This window comes from Motacilla alba, chromosome 20, assembly GCF_015832195.1.
Source record: "Motacilla alba alba isolate MOTALB_02 chromosome 20, Motacilla_alba_V1.0_pri, whole genome shotgun sequence".
In the NCBI taxonomy this organism is placed as follows: domain Eukaryota; kingdom Metazoa; phylum Chordata; class Aves; order Passeriformes; family Motacillidae; genus Motacilla; species Motacilla alba.
In genome coordinates this window covers 9,470,730-9,494,561 of record NC_052035.1, presented here as the reverse complement: position 1 = coordinate 9,494,561, position 23,832 = coordinate 9,470,730, and the positions used below count along the sequence as shown (strand labels likewise).

Below are 23,832 nucleotides of genomic sequence, written 5' to 3'. Positions count from 1 at the left end.
GGGATGATAGAAGAAGGGGGGATGGCTTCAAACTGACAAAGAGTGAGTTTGGATTAGATGTCAGGAAGAAATTCTTCCCTGTGAAGGTGGTGAGGCCCTGGCACAGGGTGCCCAGAGCAGCTGTGGCTGCCCCATCCCTGGAAGTGTCCAAGGCCAGGCTGGACAGGGCTTGGAGCAGCCTGGGATAGTGGAAAGTGTTCCTGCCCATGGAAGGGGTGGAACAGGATGAGCTTTAAGGTCCCTTCCAGCCCAAACCATTCTCTAAGATTTAGAAAAGTTGGTTTCTGGAAGGAGAAGGGAAAGAGCAGTGCATAGGTTGAAGATCCTGCATGCAAGGGCTGGTCAGGCTCAGCATTGCAAGGCTCAAGTTTCAGAAACTGATTTTTTAATGGATTTCCTTAGATCCCTTCCACAGTTTCACACACAGGTCTATAGGAATTATGGTATATAAAAAATTGAGCATCAGTTGGAACAACAGAGGTCACAGCACCTTGTAAGTCTTTGTGGTTTAAATCCTGGCTTTAGTGGTCCTGTGGCCATCAGAGTCATAGGTTTGGGAGTCCTTCCTTCACTGTGAGGAATGGCATTGAAACTCTTACAGGCTTAGGAATCTCAGATCTTTTGGAGGAAGCAAGTCACCTCCTTTAAATGTTCTACACATTGTACAAAAGTTAGGCTGCTGCTGAGGTAGGAAATGGCATTGATGGAAGAAATACAAGGCTATGCTGAAGGCTCAGTACAATGATCTCTTAGATTCTATTATCCTGATGACTGAGAAAACCCCTTGTGAGACAGCCCCTCCTGTCAAGTGTCCTTGGTTTTCAGGGACATTTCTCATTTTGCATCAAGCATTCCCTTTGTCCCAGCTCCATCTGGCATCCATGGCCTGGGATTTACGTGGCAGCAGATGATTGAAGATAGCATTCATGAGCTGTTTTCTAACACACTCCTTTACCTGAGCCTTTAAACAGAGTGCTCATAGCCCTGGTGCCTCATGTTCCAGCTTCACATCCCCATCTCTTCTCTGGTCTTGCTTTTCATCTCAGAGGATTCATCAAGAGGATTTCTGAAAGAGAAACTGCAAAAATTTTCAAAACTCTCTGTGTTTTCTGAAAGAAATCAAAAGCCAGACTCTCAAGTTGAGATACACACAGCAAAAAAATGTATTTTTACTTGCAGGTACAAAATTTGAAACTGTGTATATCTTTATTTTACCACACCACTAAGGCACAGTTAAAAGAAAAATAAATGTTTTGATGTCTGTTTTTAAAAAAAAAAACTTGCCAAAATGATGCTGTCTTGTATTGCATATCATCAGGTGCCAGTTGAGTTAGTCAAAAGAAAGTGATCATGGAGATGTTTGATGATGAAAGATGCTATTTTTATTTTGGTGATAGGCAAGCCAGGAAACAACTATTATGTCTGCATAAAAATCAATTCTCTCCTTCTCCATATATATATAAACAAGGTTAAAGTCCAAGCTCTGAATGAAGCTGCAGAATATTCTAAGTTTTGTTTTTCTTGTGCTCTATCTAAAGGAACTCTGTTCATTTTGCTTCCATAATCCCCTGCTGTCTTTTTTTTTTTTCCCTTTTTGATTTTGATAGAAAATCATTGATTTTCTAATGATTTTCTCCTTTTGTTTTGTTCTCACAGCCTGCCCCACCATCACCTCCACAGAAGGTTCCATAAGAGGTACAGTAGCAGATCCAAGCCCTGGTGCTGCTGGGCTGTGACTGAAAACACTGCCTGGGCTTGATGTGGAGCCATATGCGAGAGCTGAATGTGGGGAAAATGTCCCAAGAAAAAGGGGAGAAGTGTGAGAACCAAAACTGGAATTTGTCTTTTATCAGGTAGAAGAATATTTTGCAGTACCTGAGTTGTTATGCTCTGCTGCTCCACCAGCTCATACTCTTGGCTGTTAGTGCTAACACCAGGATGTTCACCAGCCTTAAGGAAGTGAAGCTTCAAACAGCCCTTGAATTCCAGGAGGATTTGAATTCCTAACTCACAAAGGCTCCTCAGACTATCAAACTCCAGACCTGCCAGTCCCCGGGATGCCCTGTGCATCTTCCAGAGGAGATCTCCCTGCCCGAGGAGCTCTCTGCACTCAGGCTGCACAGATTTTGGGGGCAGGAATTTCCCCTTTCTGTCTGTGCCATGAGAGCTGTTCCTGCTGTTGGGTTTGTTGCAAGTGTTGTTGCTGAGAAAGCAGTGAGCTCTGCTTAGAGAGGGGAATCACCTCCTTCCCAGAGCTCTGAGTTACAGGTGAGCTGAGGGACTGGCTGCAGCTCTCAGGTCTGGTTACTCCATGGTTGAGTCACTTCACCTTGCCCAAAGCCAGGCTGGGTGTAGCCCTGAGCAAACTGATCTTGCAGGTAACATCCCTGCCCATGGAGCTAGATGATCTTTAAGGTCCCTTCCAACTCAAGCTGTTCTATGATTCCATGACTCGGTGATAAAATTGGGATTATATTTCAATAAGTTTTTAATTGTGACTCAAACCTTCTCTTCCTGTGCATTTTAAAGGGAGTCTCAGTGTCAGAAGCTCCATACCAGAGATAAATGGCCCTCAAGTAGGTCATTTATTTTGGCAAACTGCCTTGTACTGCTGGGATATGAAAAAATGATGAAATAAAACACCCTGGGCCAACCCCCAGGCAAAATAAAAACTCAAGCCAAGAAACTGCAGAAGATTGTCAATGGTGTAGGGGTGAGGGAATCCAGACTGAAAGCACCACACTGAAATGAAGCCCTTCCATTTGCTCAAGAAGGAACCATCTCCTTCATCCCAGTCTGCTGCAAACTCTGATGAGCTCAAACAGAATCCAAACAGTGAGGTCTTGTCTTACTGAACAGAAAACTGAAATGAAAATGACTTGGAGCTTTAATGATGAGCTGGGAGAGAGAAATGAAGCTGCATGAGCCAGAGAAGATGTCAGAGGTGTCAGAGGAAAATCTCTGTAGCCCACACAAGGCCGGTCAACCATGGGTGTCTCCTGAAAACTGAGAGAAATGGAAAAGTTTGCATTTTAAAGTTTTTTCACATTTTTTTCTGTCTAGAAAGTAGAAATCATTTTCTCTCCCAGCTAGCAATTACTGGACTGATTCCATGCCTTTTGAAGATAATACTTTGTGTGTAGTTGAAAGGAAGAAATCACTGGAGTAACATCTTTCTCGTTGGGGTTTTTTCATCCTGAAGATTTGAAAACATAGTTGTGAAAGCCTCCGTCTTTTGCCCCCTCTCCTTCAAGAGGAAGAGATTACAAGAAATGTGCACACAATCTTCTTTTCCTTGGCTGCCATTTGAGGGGTACACTCGAGCTGATGTTGTGCCATGCAGGGCATTTTCTCCTGCCGCCTTTTCTGTGCTAATTCAACCTGCTCTTCAAACACACTCCATTTGCACTGCTGCCTAACCACTGATTTCTCTGTTTCCCTTTGTTCCAGGATTTGATATGATGGAAGTTTTTGGCTTGGTAGAGAAGGAATATTCCTCCATTAAGGGCGTGGCCATGGAGCCCTTTGTATTCAGCGGCTCCCGCACCTTCACCCTGTTCAGGGACATTCAGCTCACCCAGAGGACCAGGTGGGAGCAGAGCTCTGCCTCTTGCCATCCTCATTCTCAGCCTCATGCCACGTGCACAGCAAAGGAAGGGCATTTTGGGGAGGAATGGTGCAGCAATTTCCAAACGAAATGATAAACATGATGAGCTAAATCAAACCATTGGTAGATTGAAAAAATAGCCAGAGGGTTTTTACTTAATGTATTAATAAATAAACCCCTGACTTTGCTCAAGATGAGTTGTCATGTAAAAATTAAGGGGACACAGTAGTATTTATTATACATTTGTACAGCCAAACATTTTCACAGTGCTGTTTTTGGTTTCTACAAAATCACTTTTTTCCAGCTTTTTATTTGCTGTGATGGACATGAGGATCATGTCACGTATTGACACTGCACCAGTCTTTAGGCATTCTGTCCACAGCCACCTACATTTCAGGGATGGCAGTTTGAGGTCACATTTTCATCTTCAATCCCTTCTCCCAAATATCTCTGGTTTGGAGAGAGATCCTCGCTTTAGAAAATATCACTCTCGTAGCTGCTCTCTGCAGCCTGGGCTGCACCAATGAGAGGGAATAACCATTAGCTCTGGCTTGTGGCTTGACCTCATTCCGTTGCATATGAAGCTTCTCCACAGGGTCCCAAGCAAGCCAGGCAGCTCCTGTGACCTCATTCCTTTTTTTATGATTATGAATCAGGAGTGATCTGACTCCTGACATTCATTGCTACTTTGTTTAAAGCCTAATTACCGAGCCACTGACTCCACTTAATCTTAGTTAAAGAGGCAAAGCTTCTTAGAGTAAATAGAGTGGGGGAGATTCAGAGAACCCTTTGGTCTAAATACTCAGGAAATGATGGGCAAATCCTTTTGTTCAGCTCTTATAGATGCCTTTCCAAGGACACTACCCCTTCAGAAACTGAGAGAGAAAGAAAAAACTTGTATTATTTGTGAATTAGTCCTGAAAAGATGCCTGATGGGCTGTGTTTATGCCGTGCCAATGTGTCCTGTTTCAGATTACAGGCGTGTTTCAGGCAAAACCAATTTGACCTTCCCTTATTGCCTTGTATCCTCTCACTGCTGCTGAGCCTAAATCCTGCAGCTGGGATGTGGGGACACAGAGGGGGCTTTTCTGTGTGCTCAGTGCTTATCCCTGAAGGGCATTTACACTGATTTAGAATAATAGAATCATTTAGGCTGGGAGAATCACTGAGTCCAACCATCACCCTAGTGCTGCCAGGTTTGCCACTAAACCACGTCCCTAAGCCAAGAGTTTTGTGCCAAGGTTTAAAGATTGACCCCATGATATATGGCAACCATTTCTTCTCCTTGAAGAGGAGACCTGGGGGAGTGCTTTGGAACCTGGCAGGGATGTTTTGTAAGCCTCCACTGAGCTCTCATCTCAAAAGCTTTGAGGCTGCACTCGCTGTGTCTTGGCATTCCCTGAGGCAGCTCTGGCAGTGACGGATTGACACCAGCTGCTCCAGCTGAGCATCCCCCAGGCACAAGGAGAAGCCCCATGAGTGCTCATCACTCACCACAGAGCTGTCCAGGCACAGCAGGTCCAGGCTCTTTCTGTTCATATCACCATCATCTCCTGGGAGCAAAGCCAGTCCAGTTCTGGCCCCTCAGTTTGGGAAGGATGTTGAGACTCTTGAGTGTGTCCAGAGAAGGCAACGAGGCTGGTGAGGGGCTTGGAACACAAACCCTGTGAGGAACCACTGAGGGAGCTGGGGGTGTTCAGCCTGGAGAAAAGGAGACTCTGAGGTGACCTCATCACCCTCTACAATTTCCTGAAAGGTGGCTGTGCTCAGGTGGGGTTGGTCTCTTTCTCCAGGCAGCAACTGACAGAACCAGAGGCCACAGCCTCAAGCTGCACCAAGGGAAATACAGGTTGGGTATTAGGAAAAAGTTTTTTACAGAAAGAGTGATAAATTTCTGGAATAGTCTGCCTGGGAGGTGGTGGAGTCACCATCCCTGGATGTGTTTAAAAAAAGCCTGGATGTGGCACTGGGTGCCGGGTTTAGTTGAGGTGTCAGGGAACGGGTTGGACTTGATGATCTTGGAGGTCTCTTCCAACCTGGTCATTCTGTGAATTCTGTGATGCTGTGATTCTTTGCCAGCCCCCCCTGCCCAGCAAATGTCACTATAGGAAATGAAATAAAATGATGCAGACACTGGAATCTCCAAGGTAAAAAGAGGGAAGTTTAATTTCTGACTTCAACATTTATAGATTTTCAAAAGTGGCAGTGGATTGGAGGGTGACAGTGCCACCTCTCCAATGACACTGGACAAACCAACAGCCCATCAAATTTCTCTTCCTCCATGAAAGAATGCAAAACAATGAGTATTTACAGAAAAGAGAAAGTTCGTCACAAGAATGTAAACATCAGAAGGCTTAGAAGAACTTAAAAAAACAGGGCGACAAGCAAACACTGGGATGAAGCTGCAGGATGTTTCTGGGGGTTGAAATCACCGATGTTCCCTTGCTTTGTGTCATTGCAGTGACGTCCACCTGTTTGCCATCCCACCCGAGCACACCATCGTCATCCTGCTGCGCCTGCTGCCCGACACGCCCAAGGAGCCCTTTGCCGTGTGGCAGGTCACAGATGAGGACTTCCAGCCCCTCCTGGGTGTTAACCTGGACCGTAAGATTTCTTGCTAAATACGTGAAATTTGGGTGCTTCCATACATCTTGCAAGCAGCAGGACTCACTTGGAATCTTTTAATGGTTTCTTCACTCAGCAGCAGTTTCTTGGGAAGCTTTGTTGAGGCTGCCAACCTCACTGTTGTTTAAATCACCGCCCAGTGCAAGTGAAAGACATGTTTTTATTTTTCTTCTACTTGGAGCATATTCTTTATTTTTACATATTTTTCCATTGTTTAGAAGTACTTCTTGATAGCGCAGGAAATCTTCCACCATGTTTAAGGCTAATTATTTACTACTGTATACATGTGTGAAATTTCTAAGCTGTTACTGTTCCTATCTTCCCTGCAGCCAGTAAGAAATCCTTGACCTATTTCAATCATGACTACAAGGCTGATTTACAGGAAGTCTCCTTTGATGAGCAGGAAGTGAAGAAGATATTCTATGGGAGCTTTCATAAGGTCCTTATCAAGAGAGGGAGAAATGTGGCTCATGATCTCACTCTGGTCAGGGAGTATCATTCAAACTGAGGGGTGATCATCCAAATGCTTTGCCTCATGGTTGTCAGGGAAGGGGCCAACCTCTTAGATATGCTGAAATTCATAATTGTAAAGTTTTCAGGTGGATCTCATGATCAAAAAATGATTTCCACATATTGATTTTTCCCTTTGCCCCCAGACTCCAAAAACTGAGGTGTTTTTTAGCTCATTATAATCAGGAAAAAATTGAAAAATAGTATTTTTTTTTTTAGAATTTAGAATTTCGGTAAACATTTTGTTCTGGATGAAAGGAAAAGGGAACCCAACCTTGTGAGAAAGCCACTTTATCACTCATGATAGGGTGGGGATTTGGCTATATATGTCCTCATAGCAAAGGGATTACACCCAAATGAGCAACGAGCTCTTTCCGTATCTGTAGGCAGGTTCATTACTCACCTCCAGAAAGGCTTCTCCCAAGAGGAGGTGAGGAGATCAACAAGGGAAAGCCATACTAAAACTTACTCCTGAGCCCCCTCCATCCACTCACTCATTAAAAAACCCCACCTGTGCCAGCAGCAGGCTGGGGATGGGGCAGGAGGTGTTGCTGTCAGTAGGAGACCCCTCATCCCACCACGGAGCTCCAACACGGCTTTGTCCTCCCGCTGCCCAGGTGCACGTGGCCGTGAGCCACTCCAAGGTCAAGCTCTATGTGGACTGTAAGAAAACAGCAGAGAAGCCTCTCAACACCCTGGGCAGCATCTCCACTGCTGGCTTCATCATGCTGGGAAAAGTGACCCGCACCAGAGGGCCCCGGAGCGGCTCCGTGCCCGTGAGTCCTGGGACGTGCTGCTGCAGCTGGCTGGGGTGGCACAGGGGCAGGAATGTCACATCACCCTCATCTGAACACCTCCCCACACTGAGGGGATGCACAGCTGTGATCCTGCGGGCCCCTGTGGGTTTAATGAGCTTTCCCAGCACTGGGAGAGTGTTTTTGTCCCTCCTGCCTTGGTGGTAGGGGGTGGCAGCAGGAGTGTGTCCTAGAGGAGCTTTCTGCTGGCTGCATCCCCCGGGGTTGGGGCAGCACAGCTCCTGCACTGGGATGCTGAAGCAGACAGGAGGGTTTGGGAATTGCTTCTGCAAGGAAACTTGGGCACATCAGCCCACACAGAGCGATGTTGGGAAGTGCTGGTGGCTGGAGGCAGCAGAGCTGGGTGTGCCTCAGTCTCCAGTGTGCTTGGATTTGTCTATCTGAATACAAATGAGGGGAAAATAATCTCCAGTAGAGAGGCTCTTTATCAGCTGCTGCTTGGGAAAAAAAACCCTAACCCAGCAGTAAGTGCTGGCCTGTGGGTGTGCCCTCCCTGCTCCACAGAGCTCTGCGGGGAGCTGCTCCCTGCAAGGGGACAGGAAAAGGGAATGTGTGGACTCAGTGTCCTGGCCTGTGCACAGTCCTCAGGGCAAAACCACCCTTCTTCTGTCTGTCTGTTCCATTCTTCCTCCCCAAAGCAGGAGTGTTCATTATGTGCAGAATCAGTGGCAAGTTCATCACTCACAAAGTTCTAGTGGGGCTGCAGGAAATCATTCACCACTGACGTCAAGAGCTTGCTCCTTGGCCCTGCTTTTAAATCTAGAAGTCCAGGGGAAAATGGCTCATCAGGTGATTTGTAACTCCCCTTGCCTCAAAGCAGCACCGTAAAAACACTTTGTCTCATGTGCATGCCCAGTTGCCAAGTGAGAGGCAGAGGTCTGGGATACACCTGGATAAAAAGCAGAATTGCCTGTAAGAAATGGGGTCTGCTGCATAACGAGCCAGTGGACAGTGTGTTCAATCAGTATTTACTTGTTTCCTAAATAAATTCTCTGGTAATTTGATCAAAACCTGTGGCCATCAAAGCAGGAATCTGTGCTTTCCTTGTCCCTCCCAAATTCTCTCTGCTGGCAGCTCAGCTGGACAGGTCTGGCCAAATAATAAACAGCCTTGTGCCATCCCTACTCCCGTTGCCTTTCAAGCACAGCAACATTTCACATCTTCCACAGCTCTGCTGTCCTTGAGAAGACAGAGTGCCTCATTATTGGTTATCATGGAACCTTATTTAATTTAAGAAATCTTTAAATGCCACTTGATCTGCACGGCTCATCTGTATCTGTAACCCTCCCTGGGCTGTTCAGCTCTCTCCTTGTTAAATGCATAGAGTGAAAGAAAAAAAAAAAAGGAAAAAAAAAGAAGAGAAATGGTGTCAAGGCAAGAAAAATTAATCTCTGCCTCATTATTTTGTTTGGCTTTGTGCAGTGTGTGCTTTTTTGTTAATCAGAATGGGAAGATGCGGCTGTTGTGAGGGAGGCAGTGAGAGACTGGTTGGGGTTTCTCGGGAGGGGATCACATCCCAGCCCTGGGAAATGCTGCTGCCACATTTCCCCTTCTCCCCATGCCCCCAAGGGGAGCGAATCAAAGTTTGCTTTCACATTCTGGTGGTGCTGAAGCCCAATTAGTTGAGAACCTGCTGCTATTGCAGGGCTGTGAGTAAATTTGAGACGTGATGTGAAGCTGCTTTGCTGACTTGCTCAGCAAGACAGAGACCTGAGGACTTGTGGAACACTCAGTCTGGGGAAGTTCTCATGTTGTGGCTTTTTTGGGGTACAGTTATAATTGGGATCACACAGAAGAGTTCTGTCACATCATCCCTGAAGATTATTTTTATCACTTGAACTTAATAAGATTTGGTGATGGGTGGTGGGAGCCAATGTTACTTTCTTATCAAACTCTTTTTTTTCCCCCCAGTTCCAGCTGCAGTCTCTGCAGCTCTTGTGCAGCAGTGTGGGGGCAGAGCAGGACAGATGCTGTGATCTCCCTGCACTGGTAAGGCAAGGGGCACTGCTCTGCTCATTGACAGGAAGCTGGGGAGGATGGGACAAGTCCATGGCACTGAAGTGACACTGAAAATGATTTTGACAGACTTAAGAGGGAAAGCGATTTTTTCCTCTTGGGAATAACATCACTGTGTTTCTTGGTGAAGCAAACAAAACCATGTTTGCTTCAAAAAGAGTGAAAACTTCCAATCCTGGTGCAGTGCATATTTTTCCTGTCACGACCTCATCCAGGAGCTCTGGCAGTCCTATGGCTTTGCTGCCACCTCAGCCCTGAGGCACAACATCCCCCCACTCTTCCTTTCTCTTCTCCACACAGAGAACTGCTATGTGGGGTGTATAAATATGTAGAAAGGAGAAAATTCTCTTCCAATATGTGTTTTGCACATTGCAGGCAGGGCTGGTTCATAGGGTTCTTTTTTTTTTTGTCTACATTTGTTATTCAACTAAAAAAATAAAGCACTTGATTGCTCACAAAAATCTCTCAGTGGAGTAGAAAAAAATTCTGCTTTACTTCAAGTAAAAGACTGAGTTTTTGAAACATTGAGTGTTGTACTTGTGATCCATCCTGCTCTTGCTGTGCAGCTGCTCATGGCTGGTTTTGGCTTGATTTCATTTCAGAGGGATGAGGACACCTGCCCTACCTTGGCTCCTGTCTGTTCTTGCACTTCTGGGCGCCCAGGCTTGCCAGGACCCCCAGGGCCCCCTGTAAGTCCACCCTCCCACCCAGTGTATTGCAGGTGCTGCTCTTGCTTCATTTTTGTGGCATGTTGGGCACGTGGGGAACACTCCTGGGGCTCTGTGGGGTTTTAGAATCACAGAATTGTTCAGGTTGGAAAAGATCCTGAAGATCATTGAGTCCACTCATTAATCAGGGCTGCCAAGCCCAGCTTTAAACCATGTCCCCAAGAGCCACATCTACGCCTTTTAAATCCCTGCAGAAATGGTGACTCCACCCCTGCCCTGAGCAGCCTGGGCCAGGGCTTGACAGCCCCTTTGGTGAAGTTTTATCCTCCTGTCTAGTCTAAACCTCCCCTGGTGCAACTTGAGGCCATTTCCTCTCATCCTAACTCAAGGAGTTTTTCCAGAGCAAGGATGAGAGTTCCCCTTTGGATTTTGGATGGTGATGAAGTGGGAGATGGAGAGTTGGCAGTGCAACAGCTGCAGCTGGGAACAGGCTGAGCAGTGCCTGGTTCCACATTAATCCTCTTAGGAGAGGAGGACAGGTCACCCTCAGTGTCTGCAGAGATTTCATGGATTGGAGGCTCTGAAATTCTCTGTAAATTTAAGGAAAAAACAACTCACCAAAAAAATCTTCCTGTCTGAATCCTGTGTTAAATTGGAGCCTTGTACGTGTCTGTGTGGGTGGACAGTGTAAAGAGAAAGGGGAGACTTTGCTGTCCTGCCTGTCCCCAAAGCTCTCTTTCTGTTCAGTGAATGTCACTTGCAACAAAACCCTGAAGAAATGGGGGGGAAGAGAAAACAGCCATTATGTATGCAGTGTGCTCAGGAAAAAGGGCATCAATTCTGCCCTATCCCTTATAGATGCAGGAAAGCTGTCATGGGCTTAAATCCCAGGAGAAAATATTCCTGTTAAACACTGGTAAGCAGTTATAAAAAAATTTGCTTTTTGAAAATCTGGGGAAGGTTATTTTATTTGCACAAGCCAGCTGAAAGCTGACAGACAGCCTGTCCAGAGCACCTCAGTTCAAGCACTCCAGGTGTTTTTCTCTTGGAAAATAACCATAAATGGAAACATTTGTCTCCTTTTTCAAGTGAAAAGGTCTCAGATCACCTCCTGCACTGACCCGTGCTTATGCTGTGAGTTCAGTTCCGTGCAAGGAGAGTGCCTCATTGCAGAGTAATTACTTGCTCATTCCGGTGGAAGCTTAATTAACAGCACACTCCACTGTCACAGTTTGCTCCAATATCCTAAGTGCATAATTAGCAGCTTGCATTGCCCTGTGGTTTAAGCATCTCCACTGACAACTCCTTAAAGAGCAGGACTCTTTAAAGCATTAGAGGAAATCGGGTTTTGACACATAACCTTCTGCTCATACCACTGAACCCTCGGTAATTTGCTGCAGTTACAACAGCACTCACTGCTATTTTTAAAATTCCAGTTAGCAAGACGTGTCCCACCTTGTATTTATCACTGTCCTTAATGAGTGTGTCTGCCTAGATCCAGCTGGCTTCTGAAATGAGTTCCTGGGCACTTCTGAAAGCACCTTTCCCAAAGTTCCCTGCCTGTGCTTCTCAATTCAAATCCACGAGTTTTATTTTGGATTCAAGAATAGCAATGTTCAGATTAAGATGTCAAAAATTCACACAAAATGAGGTCATGCCAGGAGGTTGGTTTCTTCTCCCCACCCAGAGTCAGGCAGAGGCAGAGCTGAGCCAGGTCTCCCAGAGCCAGGTCTCTCCCTGATCTCAGCACATGTCACTTCTCAGGGGTTCAGAGTGTAAAACCCAACTGAGTTCCAAAGGAGTGAAGGTGTGGGCACCCCTTTTCTTCCTTTTCAAGTGTGTTCCCATGTCCATATGAGACGTTGTCTCAGCATGGATCCACTGAGAGGGAGTTGGAGGGAGGTTAAACAGATTGAAACTTCATCTCTCTCTGCTGGGAATAAGTGCTGTGTTCCCAATGCTGGTCATGGAGGGACTGGGCTGTTACTTCCTTCTTCCCCCTTTCCCACATTTCCTGGACAACTCAATTAATTTTCTGTTTGTCTCTGTTTGTTTTGAGCTCTGTGGGGCAGGAAACATTTTTTTCAGTGTGGGGCAGTGAAGTGCACAGAGTTCTGTCCCCCAGGCTCGTGGTTACAGTGCAGTAAATGTGATGGTGTTCTTTGTGTCCCACTGGCAGGGCAGCCCTGGGAGGAGAGGACCTCAGGGGGAGCAGGGGCAGCCGGGACCCAAGGTGAGTCCTTAGGCTGGAGATTATCTCACTGCACCAAGCTGAGCCCAAACAACACATAGAGGAGGATGGGATCACTTTTTATTAATTAAATGGTCAGTTGGGCTTTGGAGATTGAGATGATGAGCCTGATTGGGCTGAATTAATGCACTGTACGTGGTCAGCAGTGTCCTCTGAGAGAAGCTGTGCTGTGACAGGGTCAGGCTTTGTGCTGCCAGATCTCCTGCCCAGACACACTGGTACTGCCCTGGGGCAGAGCAGCGTGAGGAGGGAGGCAGGGAGGGAACAGAGCCCTGAGGAGGGCATGAGGAATGGCTGGGTCTGAATCCCCCAGCCCTGGGGACTGTAGCAAGCCCTGGTGCAAGTGTTCACAGCTCCATGGATCAGCACAGGGCAGAGCCAGAGCAGACCACTGGTCCCACTTTTTTGGGATGACATCTGGGAAAGCAGCATGGCTGCAGGGGAAGGATTTGGGGAAAGGACACAGATCTCAGAAATGGGCTGAGGAATGTTTCCCTTTGCTCTCTGACCACCTTGAATGACAGGAATAACTGAGTGGGGAGGTGAATTGTGCTCTGCAAACCACCCTCTGCAGCCTTGCTGTCTGCTCTCATGAAAGATGGACCAAAATCTTGGACCTAAAACACAAAGGCAGCTGAGGTTACTGGAGATCCCCTCAGTGCCCCAATTTAATCTTGAATCCTGTAGATAGTTCATGCTGACCCAAGCCATGCAGTGCAGCCCATGAGGAGAGCAGGCACCAACCACTTCCTTGCCTTATGATTGTTTCCTTCTCTTTGGTTTCAGGGTGAGCCAGGCCCCCCTGGACAAGTGGGACCAGCAGGTCCCAGTGGCCAGCAAGGCTCTCCAGGCTCTCAAGGAATCACAGTTCAGGGCCCTGTGGTATGTGACCTCTTTCATTGCGTTTTTTTTGTCACCCACTCTTCACAGCTAGACCCTGTCAGAAATGGGTGTCAGTGCTGTGATTTATGCGTTGACATCACCCTCACCACCAGCTGAACAGCTGCAGAGGGAGAGATGACAATCAGTGGGTTTATGCTGACAAGGCCCTGCATTTAATCATTCTGGCCAAAGCCTGCTTTTGTCCAGACTCTCCCTAATGGGCTTTTATTTCCAGCAGCCCAGTGGGGTCCCTTCCAACTCAGGATATCCTATGAATATTCAGGCATTTCTCTTTCCAGTGATCATCTTTGCTTGGCAGGGAGTAGTGGCAAGGGCTGCCACATGTCTGGGATGGCAGAATCCCTGTGCACATGCTGTGGCTGTAAATTACCCTGGAACGCTGCAGGGAGCAGGAACAACCTGGCACATGCATGTGGAGCAGCAGGATGCTCTTTGCCTTAAAGGGTTCTGCCACACACCCAACTGTGTGCTTCTGTTTTAATCCAAGGGGCCACCAGGAATTAAAGGAGAGAAAGGAGACACTGGAATCCCTGGCATGCAGGTAATGGTGAACACCACTCCTTCTACTTGTCCCAAAGATTTGCTCTTTTTAAGCAAGTCTGAAAAGTTGTTGCTCTTGTCTGCTTGTCTGTCATTTTGGAATGCCATCACTTTCCCAAGGGAAACTGAGTCACCTGGTGTAAGGGAGATAGACCTCTCTGGAAGCTGGATATGATGGAATTAAAGCTGGGATAACAGTCTTTGCTCTATGTAATGAATAACTCTCTCTCTCCTTTGACCTTTCTCTTCTGTCCTCTGTTCCAAGATGGATTAGGGCAATGATAATCAGATGCTGACTTTACCCAGCATTTCTGACTTACAGGGCATTCCTGGTGTGCAGGGAGCTCCGGGCAGGGATGGACTTCAAGGTGCAAAGGTAAAACACCTCACCCCTGTACTTTTATGCATGGGTGCCTAAAAATCTTCTAGGAGCATCCCAGCAGAGAACCCAAAACATCCCAGTGCACTCAGTGCAGAAGTGAATGGTCTTTTCTCAAAGCTGGAGGGATTGGGGGAGAAATGTGATCATTTCAGGTTTGGCTGAATTTGAGCAGATACTGCCCTTCTTGCTGCTCGACAGATGCTTTTCTTACTCATTTTAGCAAGTTCCTGCTCAAAGCAGCACATGGAAAAGCATCTCACTGCTGATGAGGTCTCTCAGAATCCTCTTGTTAGTGAATGACTGGATTTGGCTTTGCAGGGGGTGAGGGGACTAGAAGGCACAGCTGGGCCTCCAGGACCTCCTGGACCAAGGGTGAGTACTCCCTGTGAGTGATGCACTCTGAAATCTGTTCCTCAGCAGAGTTTTATGCTTTCACCTGGAAGTGTCAGGGCAAAGCCCCTTCCCAGGGTACCACAGGGAACGCCTGGCACATGGTGCAGGTGCCCCCTTTCCCTGCCACCCTTTAGTGTAAGAAGAAAATCCTTGGCTTCTTCTGGCAAGTCCTGAGGAAGCTTCATCCCAGCCAGGAGATTCTTACTGTGCTGTGTTCACTGTCCTGACACACTGTTTTCCAACTGTTGGTTGAGTTGGAGGTGATTTGGCTTGTTGGACTGAACTCAGCAGGAGCTGGAGGATGCAGGCAGTGTGAAAGGTTTCCCCCCACATCACTGCCAGTCTCTGCTGCCAGGGCTGGATATAGATGGGTGTGCTTGCACTCAGCGATGCCCAGGGTAGCAGAACTATGGATCTGTTGATTCACAGCTCCTAATTGGAAGACACCACAGGAACACTTCATTTTACTTGGGAAATTGAACCAAATTTGGGGTTAGTTGGTGGCTGGTGGACCTAAAAAGTTATGATTCTCACAGCTGAATCTCCCAGCTGAGTCTCACTGCTGAATTATAAGGAATTTGGCAGTGGTTGTGCTAAGTTATTTATAGGAGCCAAGGTTGAATTAGGCTCATAACTTTGACTTGTTCATCCTGGGAATATGTGGAGCTGGCAGCATTGAACCTCAGCTTTTTAAACATGAGGAAAGCACTGTCACCTCCAGAGCAGGCTCTGAAAGCTGTTCTGGCGCTGCCTTGAAAACTTTTCTCATTTTCACTGCTCAGAAAAGTTGCTAATATCTACTGAATTCAAATGTAATAGCTGGAAAGTTTTAAAACAAAGTATTTCTGCTAGTTGTTTTCGGCTGATTTTTTTTCTTCCCTTTATGGCTCCAAAAGGCACAGAAAGCTCACAAAGAGGAGGTGACCACAGAAGGCACTGTCCCCTCTCTAAGCTGCTGTTGATGTTGTTAAGGATTTGAGGCCAGCACTGGTTTTAAAGGAAAAAGAAACCAACCACATGGTTTTGGGAGGCTGAAGAAGAGGGCTGTGCTCTAGGCTACGTCTAAATCTGAATATATAATAAAAGATCAAAAGCCTGTAGGGTATAAACTACACTGCAGTTTGTTGGCAAAACTCAGCTTTGCTGGCTTGGCCATAATTGAGATGGTGATGGGAAATGATGTGAGCATGACTCACACATGATGTGCTTTGAACAGTGGGCTCGTGGCTGGACAGGAAACTTAAGGCTACTGTGCCCTTGCTTGAGTCCTCTGAACTCCCACCACGGGTGCCCCTGGAGCCCTTGAACAGAAAAGGAAAGTTAGGAAATAACTGGATTGTTAATCTGTAATGTCTGCAGGGTTTCCAAGGAGCCACAGGCACCCGAGGCAGCAGTGGTGAGAAGGGACCTCCAGGTGATGTTGGGCCAACAGTAAGTTTCTGCTTTTGGGTCTCAAAGAAGGCCAAGACATGGAGTAACTGACTGGGAATGAGCTGTTCCCACAGCAGCTCTGCCTCAGAGTCTGAAGAATGGTTTAAATTCACACTCATCCTTCTTAAGGAGGTGTCTGGGCATTCAAAGCCCAGGCTACTGATCTGCTGATAAAGCATTCAACAAATCCCACCTCCCTTCACCCTCTGCAGATTCACCCGCTACACAAAATCTAAACAGATTTCTGGTGTAAGATTCTAAAATAAAGCAAGAAAGTCACTCCTGAGCTGGTACAGCCAGCCTTGGGCTTGTAGGTGAAACCTCAGGTCTAAATGTCACAGGTATTTCTTCTCCTCAGATGTTGAAAACCACCTGTCCTGTTGAGAAATCTGTTCCTAGAGTGCAGCTGAGAAATTTCTGCATCCCTGTTGATGGTGCTTATCCCACTGCTCCAGTTACTGATTTATTACTCTTTTTCTTTAAAAACAAAGCGTTTGAGTATGAGTTCATACTTTCAAGTATGGCCTTAAAGCTCTTACAATCACTGCCATGAGGTCAAGGAAACAACAAGAGTGTGAGAAACAATCATTGTGCTCCCACTAAAGTAACCCACACCCCCAGTGAATTTATATGTTTGTTTGTTTTCTTCCTTCCTTAGACTTCTTTATTTTTAATTATGGTTTGTTTGTTTTTTTTTTTCTATAGGGGCTGCCAGGTCCCAAAGGAGAAAGAGGAGAGAAAGTGAGTTTTTCTGGTGCTGGGTGACACTGTCAGTGCATCATATCCTCAAAGGAGTGGGTGTGATAACCTGAATTGCAACCTTTACTTAAGCCAAACCTCTCCAGTGTTGGTTGTACCTATTGCTTGTTGTCTTTCCTTTACCAGCACAGGCTGGGCTGCTGGGGTATAAATAATCCCATAGCAGTCAGGAGCTCCTTAATATCACTTGTAGTAATGAAGCAGAAATGTCAAATGCAAATCCATTCTTTGCTGAGAAGGGAAAAAACCAAACCCACTTGGCTCCACTTTGTTCTGGTTTAATGTGTTGCAAAAGGGGACTCATTTGTCATGATCATTGTCCGTGCCCTGGCACAGACCGTGGCAGTCAGGACATCCACACTACCTTGGAAGGTTCTTCTGTTGGAAAAAGAAGTTTTTCAAGTTTTTCTCATCCTGACTTCTGGTTAAATCAAAATGCCATGACTTTCTAGGAGTCATTGCCAAGACTGACTTATGCAAATTTGTCTTCAGACAGGGATGAGGTGCTTTTCTCTCAAGTTAATGCTTCAGAATTATAATTTTTAAGAGCATTCACCTTCCAATTCCACTAGTTTTTCCTTTTCTAGACTTTTTTTTTTTTTTACACTGGAACTTTCTATTTCCCCCTCCTTTGGGTGTTGAACAGAGCAGTTTTTTAAGCCTGGATTATCTGCACTGTGACCCAGCCAGAGATGTATGTTTTATCAACAGTTCTGCAAGCAGGGGCAATAGGTATGAAGTTTCACAGTCAGTGTTTATTTTTAAGCAGGTTTTTGCATTTTAATCGCTTTTCCCTGACTTTACTAAAACTTTCTGAAGGGCCCATAATATATGATTTATTCAAAATACAGTAAGAATCAATATTCATGGAAGATGGAGTCAAAGATAGGAAGTTGTAATATCTGATCATACAGAATGTTTTACATATCACAGAACACTGAGTTATAGACTTAGCATCTTTTCTGATAAAATTTGAGGGTGAAATTTGCTCTCCCTTTTTTGGTCATTATTTAGATTCGGTCTGGGCCTTTTGATGTGCAGGAGAAAAGCAATTATTGATGTTTCCAATTTCAATTTTCTGGTTTCAGAGCTTCATGATAAATAAATAGAGCTGCATTTCACAGTAATTAATATCTCTGGAACTCAAGCTGAGAAAATGAATGGGGTAAAAGCTTTCATGCATTATGAGATTGATCTTTTCTAAAAGACATTAATACTTCATTTTTTTCTTAATTTTTTTTAAATGCTTCATTGTAGGGGGAACCACAGTCTTTGGCCACAATTTACCAGCTCGTTAGCCAGGCCTGTGAGCGGATGATTCAGAGTGAGTAAAACCAACCCAGCTCCTGGGTCTGCTCATGTGGTGATGGGACAAGGGGGAATGGCTTTAAGCTGAAGGGTTTGATTTATATTAGATATGAGATTGTTCTCTGTGAGGGTGCTGAGGCCCTGGCACAGGGTGCTCAGAGAAGCTGTGGCTGTCCCATCCCTGGAAGGGTTCAAGGCCAGGTTGGACAGGGCTTGGAGCAGCCTGGGATAGTGGAAGGTGTCCCTGCCATGGCAGGGGGTGGAACAAGATGAGGCTCAAGGTCCCTTCCAACCCAAACCAGCCTGTGATTCTGTGATCCTATGACTCTCCAGAAGTGGAAAACCAGAGGAGAGCCAGCCTGAAGCTGTAGTGATCCCAGCAGCTCCACCACCCTGTGCCCTGCTGAGCCCCATGAACAGCAAATGTCCCATCTCAGACTCTAAGCTACTTTGGCTTTATCGGGTGGCAGTAGCACAGAAAAGACCTGCAAAACATTTATTTACAAAACCCTTGGTGTTTTGCAAAGCCTCCTTTATTTCTTAAATGGAAAGCTTGAAACTAATTTGAGAGAAGTTATTCTTTCAGCGATACGTGCTGATTCCTCCCGAGACGAGGCGGTTTTGCAAAGCTGCTGTGCTGTGATGTGCAGAGAGAAGCAGTGCCTTGTCCAAGGTCAGGCAGCAAAGTCATCACTCAGCTGCCCATCTTCATCTTCTGCCTTTCTCAGTTTGGACTGACAGCTTTTTAGCACTAGCTGATCATTCTAAGTACCTTTTGAGACAAAATCCTTTGATTTTTATCTCTCTTCTGAATTTCCCAGCCAAGGAAATGTTTCTTTTCTCTCTTGCCTTCTCAGCTCATGTGTTGAAATTTGATTCATTCATACATGAACATGCAAGGAAGCCAGTTCCCATTTGGGAGGAAAGGTTAAAACCAGGAGAACCAGGACCACCAGGTCCTCCAGGCCCACCTGGTAACAGTGGAGAAAGAGGAGAAAATGGCCCCCCTGGACAACCAGGCAAAGATGGGTATCCAGGAGAGAGAGGTATGGACAGAAGTGTTCATATGCATTTTTCACTGCACCTTTAATACTTTAACTAAACATCTCAGTGCCTCAAGCAGTACTGTAGAGATAATCCATGGTATTGTCTCACTTCATTGCTGTTTTCCTTTTGGACTTCTCCATTCTAGGAAGAGACACCCAAACTATAAATCTTAACAAGTAGGAGAAGCCAGATGCAGCCCACTCTATTTTCAAGCTCTGCATGGAAGGAAAGGCCAGTTTAGCACCATATAAAGGTTTGGGGGGGGGGGGGGGGGTGGAGAGTTTAATTTTAGAGGGCAGGAGGCTTTTTCTACAGGAAAGCAGTCATTTGGGTGAAGACGTGGTGGAACAGATCAGCTTTGGGCAGAAATGAGGAGCATTGGAAAACACTGATGGAAGGCATGAGGCAGCTAAAGCAATCTTCAAAGGGGAAGTGAGTTTCTGGAGCAGTAGTTTCACAAGGAAAGACTCAGACATAATGAAAGAAATAGATTAATATAATCTCAGAAGTGGCCTCAGTTATTGCACATGAATGAGTGAAAGGTGGGAAGATGTTTTGCTTGGCTTCCCAGACAATGTTTGTCAGTGGTTCAAGTAATTGTCTGTCAAAATAAAAAGAAAAACATTGGTTTCAGCAGTATCCTAACACCTCGGAGTAACTGGAAATGTTCTGTTTAACTCCTTCCTCCTGCAGTAGTCAGTCTTAGCTGGTATCTGCAGAGCTTATGAAAATGTCACTTCAGAGAGAAGGGAGTAACAACCAGCAAATTTTTCCAGCCTGTCAAGCAGGAGAGGGCAGAAGATGGATCTCAGTGAAAAACCACCTGAAGGACATGGCTGATCAAAATATTTTCATCTTAAAACAATTAAAAATCACATTTTGTCAAAATGTACCTGTTTTCTCTGAGAGGTACTAGTTTCACAAGTAATTTAACAGGAAAATATCTATCCTTGCTAACCAGCACCTGGTTAAAGAGGCAGCTCAGCTTTGTGATTTGTTTGATCCACACGGAGAGCACAGAGGTGGACCTGACCCTCAGGCTGGTGCAGTAACACTATTGCTATGAATTTCTCAGTGAAAATGTTCATTCCCACCCCTTCTGGGCTGCAAATCAATGCTGCTTGGATCAAAGAAATCAGTGCCCTGCTGGTCAGAGCAAGAGTAGGTGCCCAGACTGAATGAAAGCAAATGGATGTCTCTCAGTGTTGCCAAGGGCTGTGACTCCTCTTTGACACATGGAGAGACTGCAGGAGCCTCAGTTCAGGGTGAAATTCGACATACAGTGAAGCAACACTTATCTCTTATCTGTGAATAGGTGCCCCGGGGCCCAAAGGAGAGAAAGGGATGTCTGGAGCCAGTGAAGAAGGGAGCCAAGGACCCAGAGGCAGAACAGGTAGAGTGACCCCAACTTCTGTCTATTGATCCAGCAAGGCCATGTGATGGCCACCAGCTCTCAGATTTAAAGCATCATGCAGCTGAAGGACCTCTGTGGTGGGGTTGGACTCACCTTCCCACCACAGCCCCGTCGGCAGCATCCTCAATGGTTCCTCTCTGCTAAAATGCAAGAGATTACTCCAGGCAGCTTCCTGCCTCTGGTGCCCATTCCCAGGGGATGATGTGTTTTGAGGAGGTGAGACACATCCAGGGAGTTTAAGTTTTGCTGCCTTTTTGCATGCAAGAGCAGATGCTTGGGGGATAGAAGCTCTGAAAATTCAGTTCGTGGAACATAAGGGTTTGTGAGTAATCTGTGAGGATTTGGTGTACTCCTCCACCCTGATCCCTGCTACCTGGGACCTGTGGGAAGTTTGCCACTGGCATAACAAACCAGACACTGTCAAAAGAGTGTGGTCAAACACATTCTTCTCCATTTAATTTTCTACAGTTGAGATGCAAAGACACAAAGACTCTAGGATGGATCCTGGGGTTAAGGTGATTCTGCATTAACATGTAGGTGGATTTGGGGTTCTCATAACCATTTTTAGCCAAGCTGAGAACGCTTAAGGTCAAGAATACTGGGATTCAGGTTTTGGGATTCAGAACAGGTATTGGGATTCAGGTATTCCAACAGGCAGGTCCTGTTTATCCACCAAAACGAGGAAACTATGCTCAGAAAATTACCTGCCACGTAAGATGGAGGAAAATACAGAAGAGGTATTACACTGCTAAAGCAGATGTGCTACAGCTTACAGTGCTTCTTCTTCTGCAGGCCCACCAGGAGAAGTTGTGCAAGGGAAACCAGGTGCCAAGGGTTTCCCTGGGAATGCTGGTCCTCCAGGTTTCCCTGGGGTCAGAGGGCAGCCAGGGCAGCCTGGGCAGCCGGGGGGCTGTGATATCTCTGGCTGTTATGAGGCTGATAGAAGAGGTAAGTCCTGACTATGTCAGTACAAAGTGATGGTTTTATGGCTGGTTCTCTGGTTACTTCTCTTGAGCCAGGCAGAGACCACTGTTCATCCCTCAGGCTCCATCAGTCCTGCAAAGCCTCCTCTGCAGAGCAGTCAGGGTGATTCCCGTGCAACCCACATGGAAAAAAGGCAGCTCCATGGGCTGCTCCTCAGCTATCCTTCATGGATTAACACATCACTGCAGCATTAGTCAAGCAGGTGGGGAGGGATCATGGGAGATCAGTTTTCATGTCCCCAGCAATGTTTCCATGGGGGATGGAGAGAGGGACGATTCCTCAGTTGCTACATTTGCATTTCATGGAGGCTCAGTGGGACAAAGACCTGGGTGATGAAGAAATTCACTGGCACGGAACAAAAGGTTTACAAGGGAAAGGGATTAATTTTGTGCCATTCCTTCTCAGACTCTGACACTGATTTATTAATTTGCTCAGTGGCCTCATCCTTTCCACACACAGATTTTGTCCCCTGATGGCTGGGGCGGAGGCAGCTGAAGACATTGCTTTTCCCTGGAAATCTCTGGAAGAAAACTCCACAGCTCCAAAAGAAGCAGCAACCCAAATAGCAGATGTGTTATGTTTTTTTCATTCCCCATCATTTCTGTAAGGACAAGTCAATCAAACTCCACAGCCACAGCCTGTGTCTGGCTGAGCCGTCTGTCTGCACAACTGCAGTGCTCAAACTCACACCCCACAGCAAGACAAAGGCACAGCTGGGCACTCAGGGTGACAGACTTGTAAGAAAAAGAAATACTGTATTGAAATGCTCAGAAATAACAGATAATTTCTGCCTGTTTGTCTGCTTGTGGTTTCTTTTTGTCGTTTGTTGTTCTGTGTCCCTGGCACAGAGAAAAGCAGCACCTCATAACCAAAGAAGCAAATCCACTGGAGCACAGCTGCATTTTCTGTTGGCTGCCAAGGTAACAAAGTCTAGCACCATCTTGGCTGTTTCTGCTTTTGGCAGAATGCTGATGGTTTCCTTGCTGGGGTGTTTTGTACACAAGCATTGCAGCCAGAGATCACCTCGCTGTGATGTGACAAACCACCGTTCAACTCCCCCGGGGCTTGGTAACTCAGGCAAAGCCTTACATGAGTCACAACCCTGTGCTGAGAGGAGCTGGAGATTAACCTGCTGCTTTTGCCATGTCTCCCTCCTGCAGGCTGAGTAGCCACTTTGCATTTTATCAGGTGGAATATTGAACAGCTCTGAGTCTGGCTTTTACCCATATAACATGGAGGTAAATGTGTTACATCCCTTTCTTTGCCATCAGCTGAGATGCGTCTGCAACAAACCACGCAGATACTGATAAAAATGTTCCTCCTTCTTTGCAATCACTGCTTCAGGCTGTGCTGGATCATTGCCTGTAACCTGTCCCTGCTTCAGAAACAAACCTTCCTGAACTCTGATTTAAACCCTAAGCCCAAAGTATCAGTACAGATTTTTTTAAAGCTGTTAAAAGGTAAAAAATGGAGCATCATGCACATTCCTCTGCATTTATTCTGGAAGTGTAATTTCTGCAGTTACATACAGGCTGGCAGCCTGGGTGTTCATACAGACAACCTTTGAAATCTTAGCAGCAAATACTTCACACTTAGAGAGTAGATTGTCACATCAATACCAAGGATAAAGAGGTTTACCTTAAGAGAACTGACTTTTTTAGACAAGGAGTCCAAATATTATTTCTTCTTGTCATTAAGGAAAAATCCTATGGAGTTAAGAAGTTCTGCTAAAGGAGTATTGGAACATGTCAGACTTGTGTGGGAGCCAACCTACAACAAAAGTCAGATAAAACATGGTTAGTGCATCCTGTAAGTATTTAAAGTTGTCCTTGGCTTTATGTGCGTTCATTCTCTAGAAACACCCAAGAATTAATATTTTCAGTATGACATACATTCCCTTTGGAAAATGTAGGAAAATGCATAGAAATACCACTCTGATAGACATAACATTTCTGCTCACTGTGGAGCTCTCCGGAGTTGCCTTGACATATAAAACAGAAACCTTTCAGCTCAGATGAAGTCTTGTTGTAGACAAAGCTCCAGTCAGAAGAAAAAGGAGAGGTCAGAGGAGCTGAAGGTTGCAGCACAGCAGGAACACTGTGTTTGGAAGAGACACCTGCACAGGAACACCCTGCACAGGCACTGGGAGTTGCAGTGTTTCTGTTTCTACAGGTCAAAG

The 23,832-nt window shown here is 45.9% G+C and overlaps 1 protein-coding gene across 1 annotated transcript in view; it reads left to right on the top strand.

Annotated features, from left to right (window-relative positions):
* COL20A1 (collagen type XX alpha 1 chain) overlaps positions 1–22,462 on the top strand; it is a 52,688-nt gene extending 30,226 nt beyond the window's left edge. The window contains exons 22-40 of the mRNA XM_038159363.1: positions 1,657–1,695; positions 3,451–3,589; positions 6,069–6,211; positions 6,562–6,671; positions 7,360–7,518; positions 9,469–9,546; positions 10,176–10,262; positions 12,421–12,474; positions 13,279–13,374; positions 13,883–13,936; positions 14,258–14,311; positions 14,636–14,689; positions 16,070–16,141; positions 16,847–16,882; positions 18,158–18,224; positions 19,066–19,254; positions 20,571–20,648; positions 21,462–21,617; positions 22,113–22,462. Coding sequence (XP_038015291.1) covers positions 1,657–1,695; positions 3,451–3,589; positions 6,069–6,211; positions 6,562–6,671; positions 7,360–7,518; positions 9,469–9,546; positions 10,176–10,262; positions 12,421–12,474; positions 13,279–13,374; positions 13,883–13,936; positions 14,258–14,311; positions 14,636–14,689; positions 16,070–16,141; positions 16,847–16,882; positions 18,158–18,224; positions 19,066–19,254; positions 20,571–20,648; positions 21,462–21,617; positions 22,113–22,126 — 1,679 coding nt within the window. The 3' untranslated portion in view covers positions 22,127–22,462. The remainder of the gene's footprint in view (positions 1–1,656; positions 1,696–3,450; positions 3,590–6,068; positions 6,212–6,561; positions 6,672–7,359; positions 7,519–9,468; positions 9,547–10,175; positions 10,263–12,420; positions 12,475–13,278; positions 13,375–13,882; positions 13,937–14,257; positions 14,312–14,635; positions 14,690–16,069; positions 16,142–16,846; positions 16,883–18,157; positions 18,225–19,065; positions 19,255–20,570; positions 20,649–21,461; positions 21,618–22,112) is intronic.
* The last annotated feature ends 1,370 nt before the right edge of the window (positions 22,463–23,832 follow it).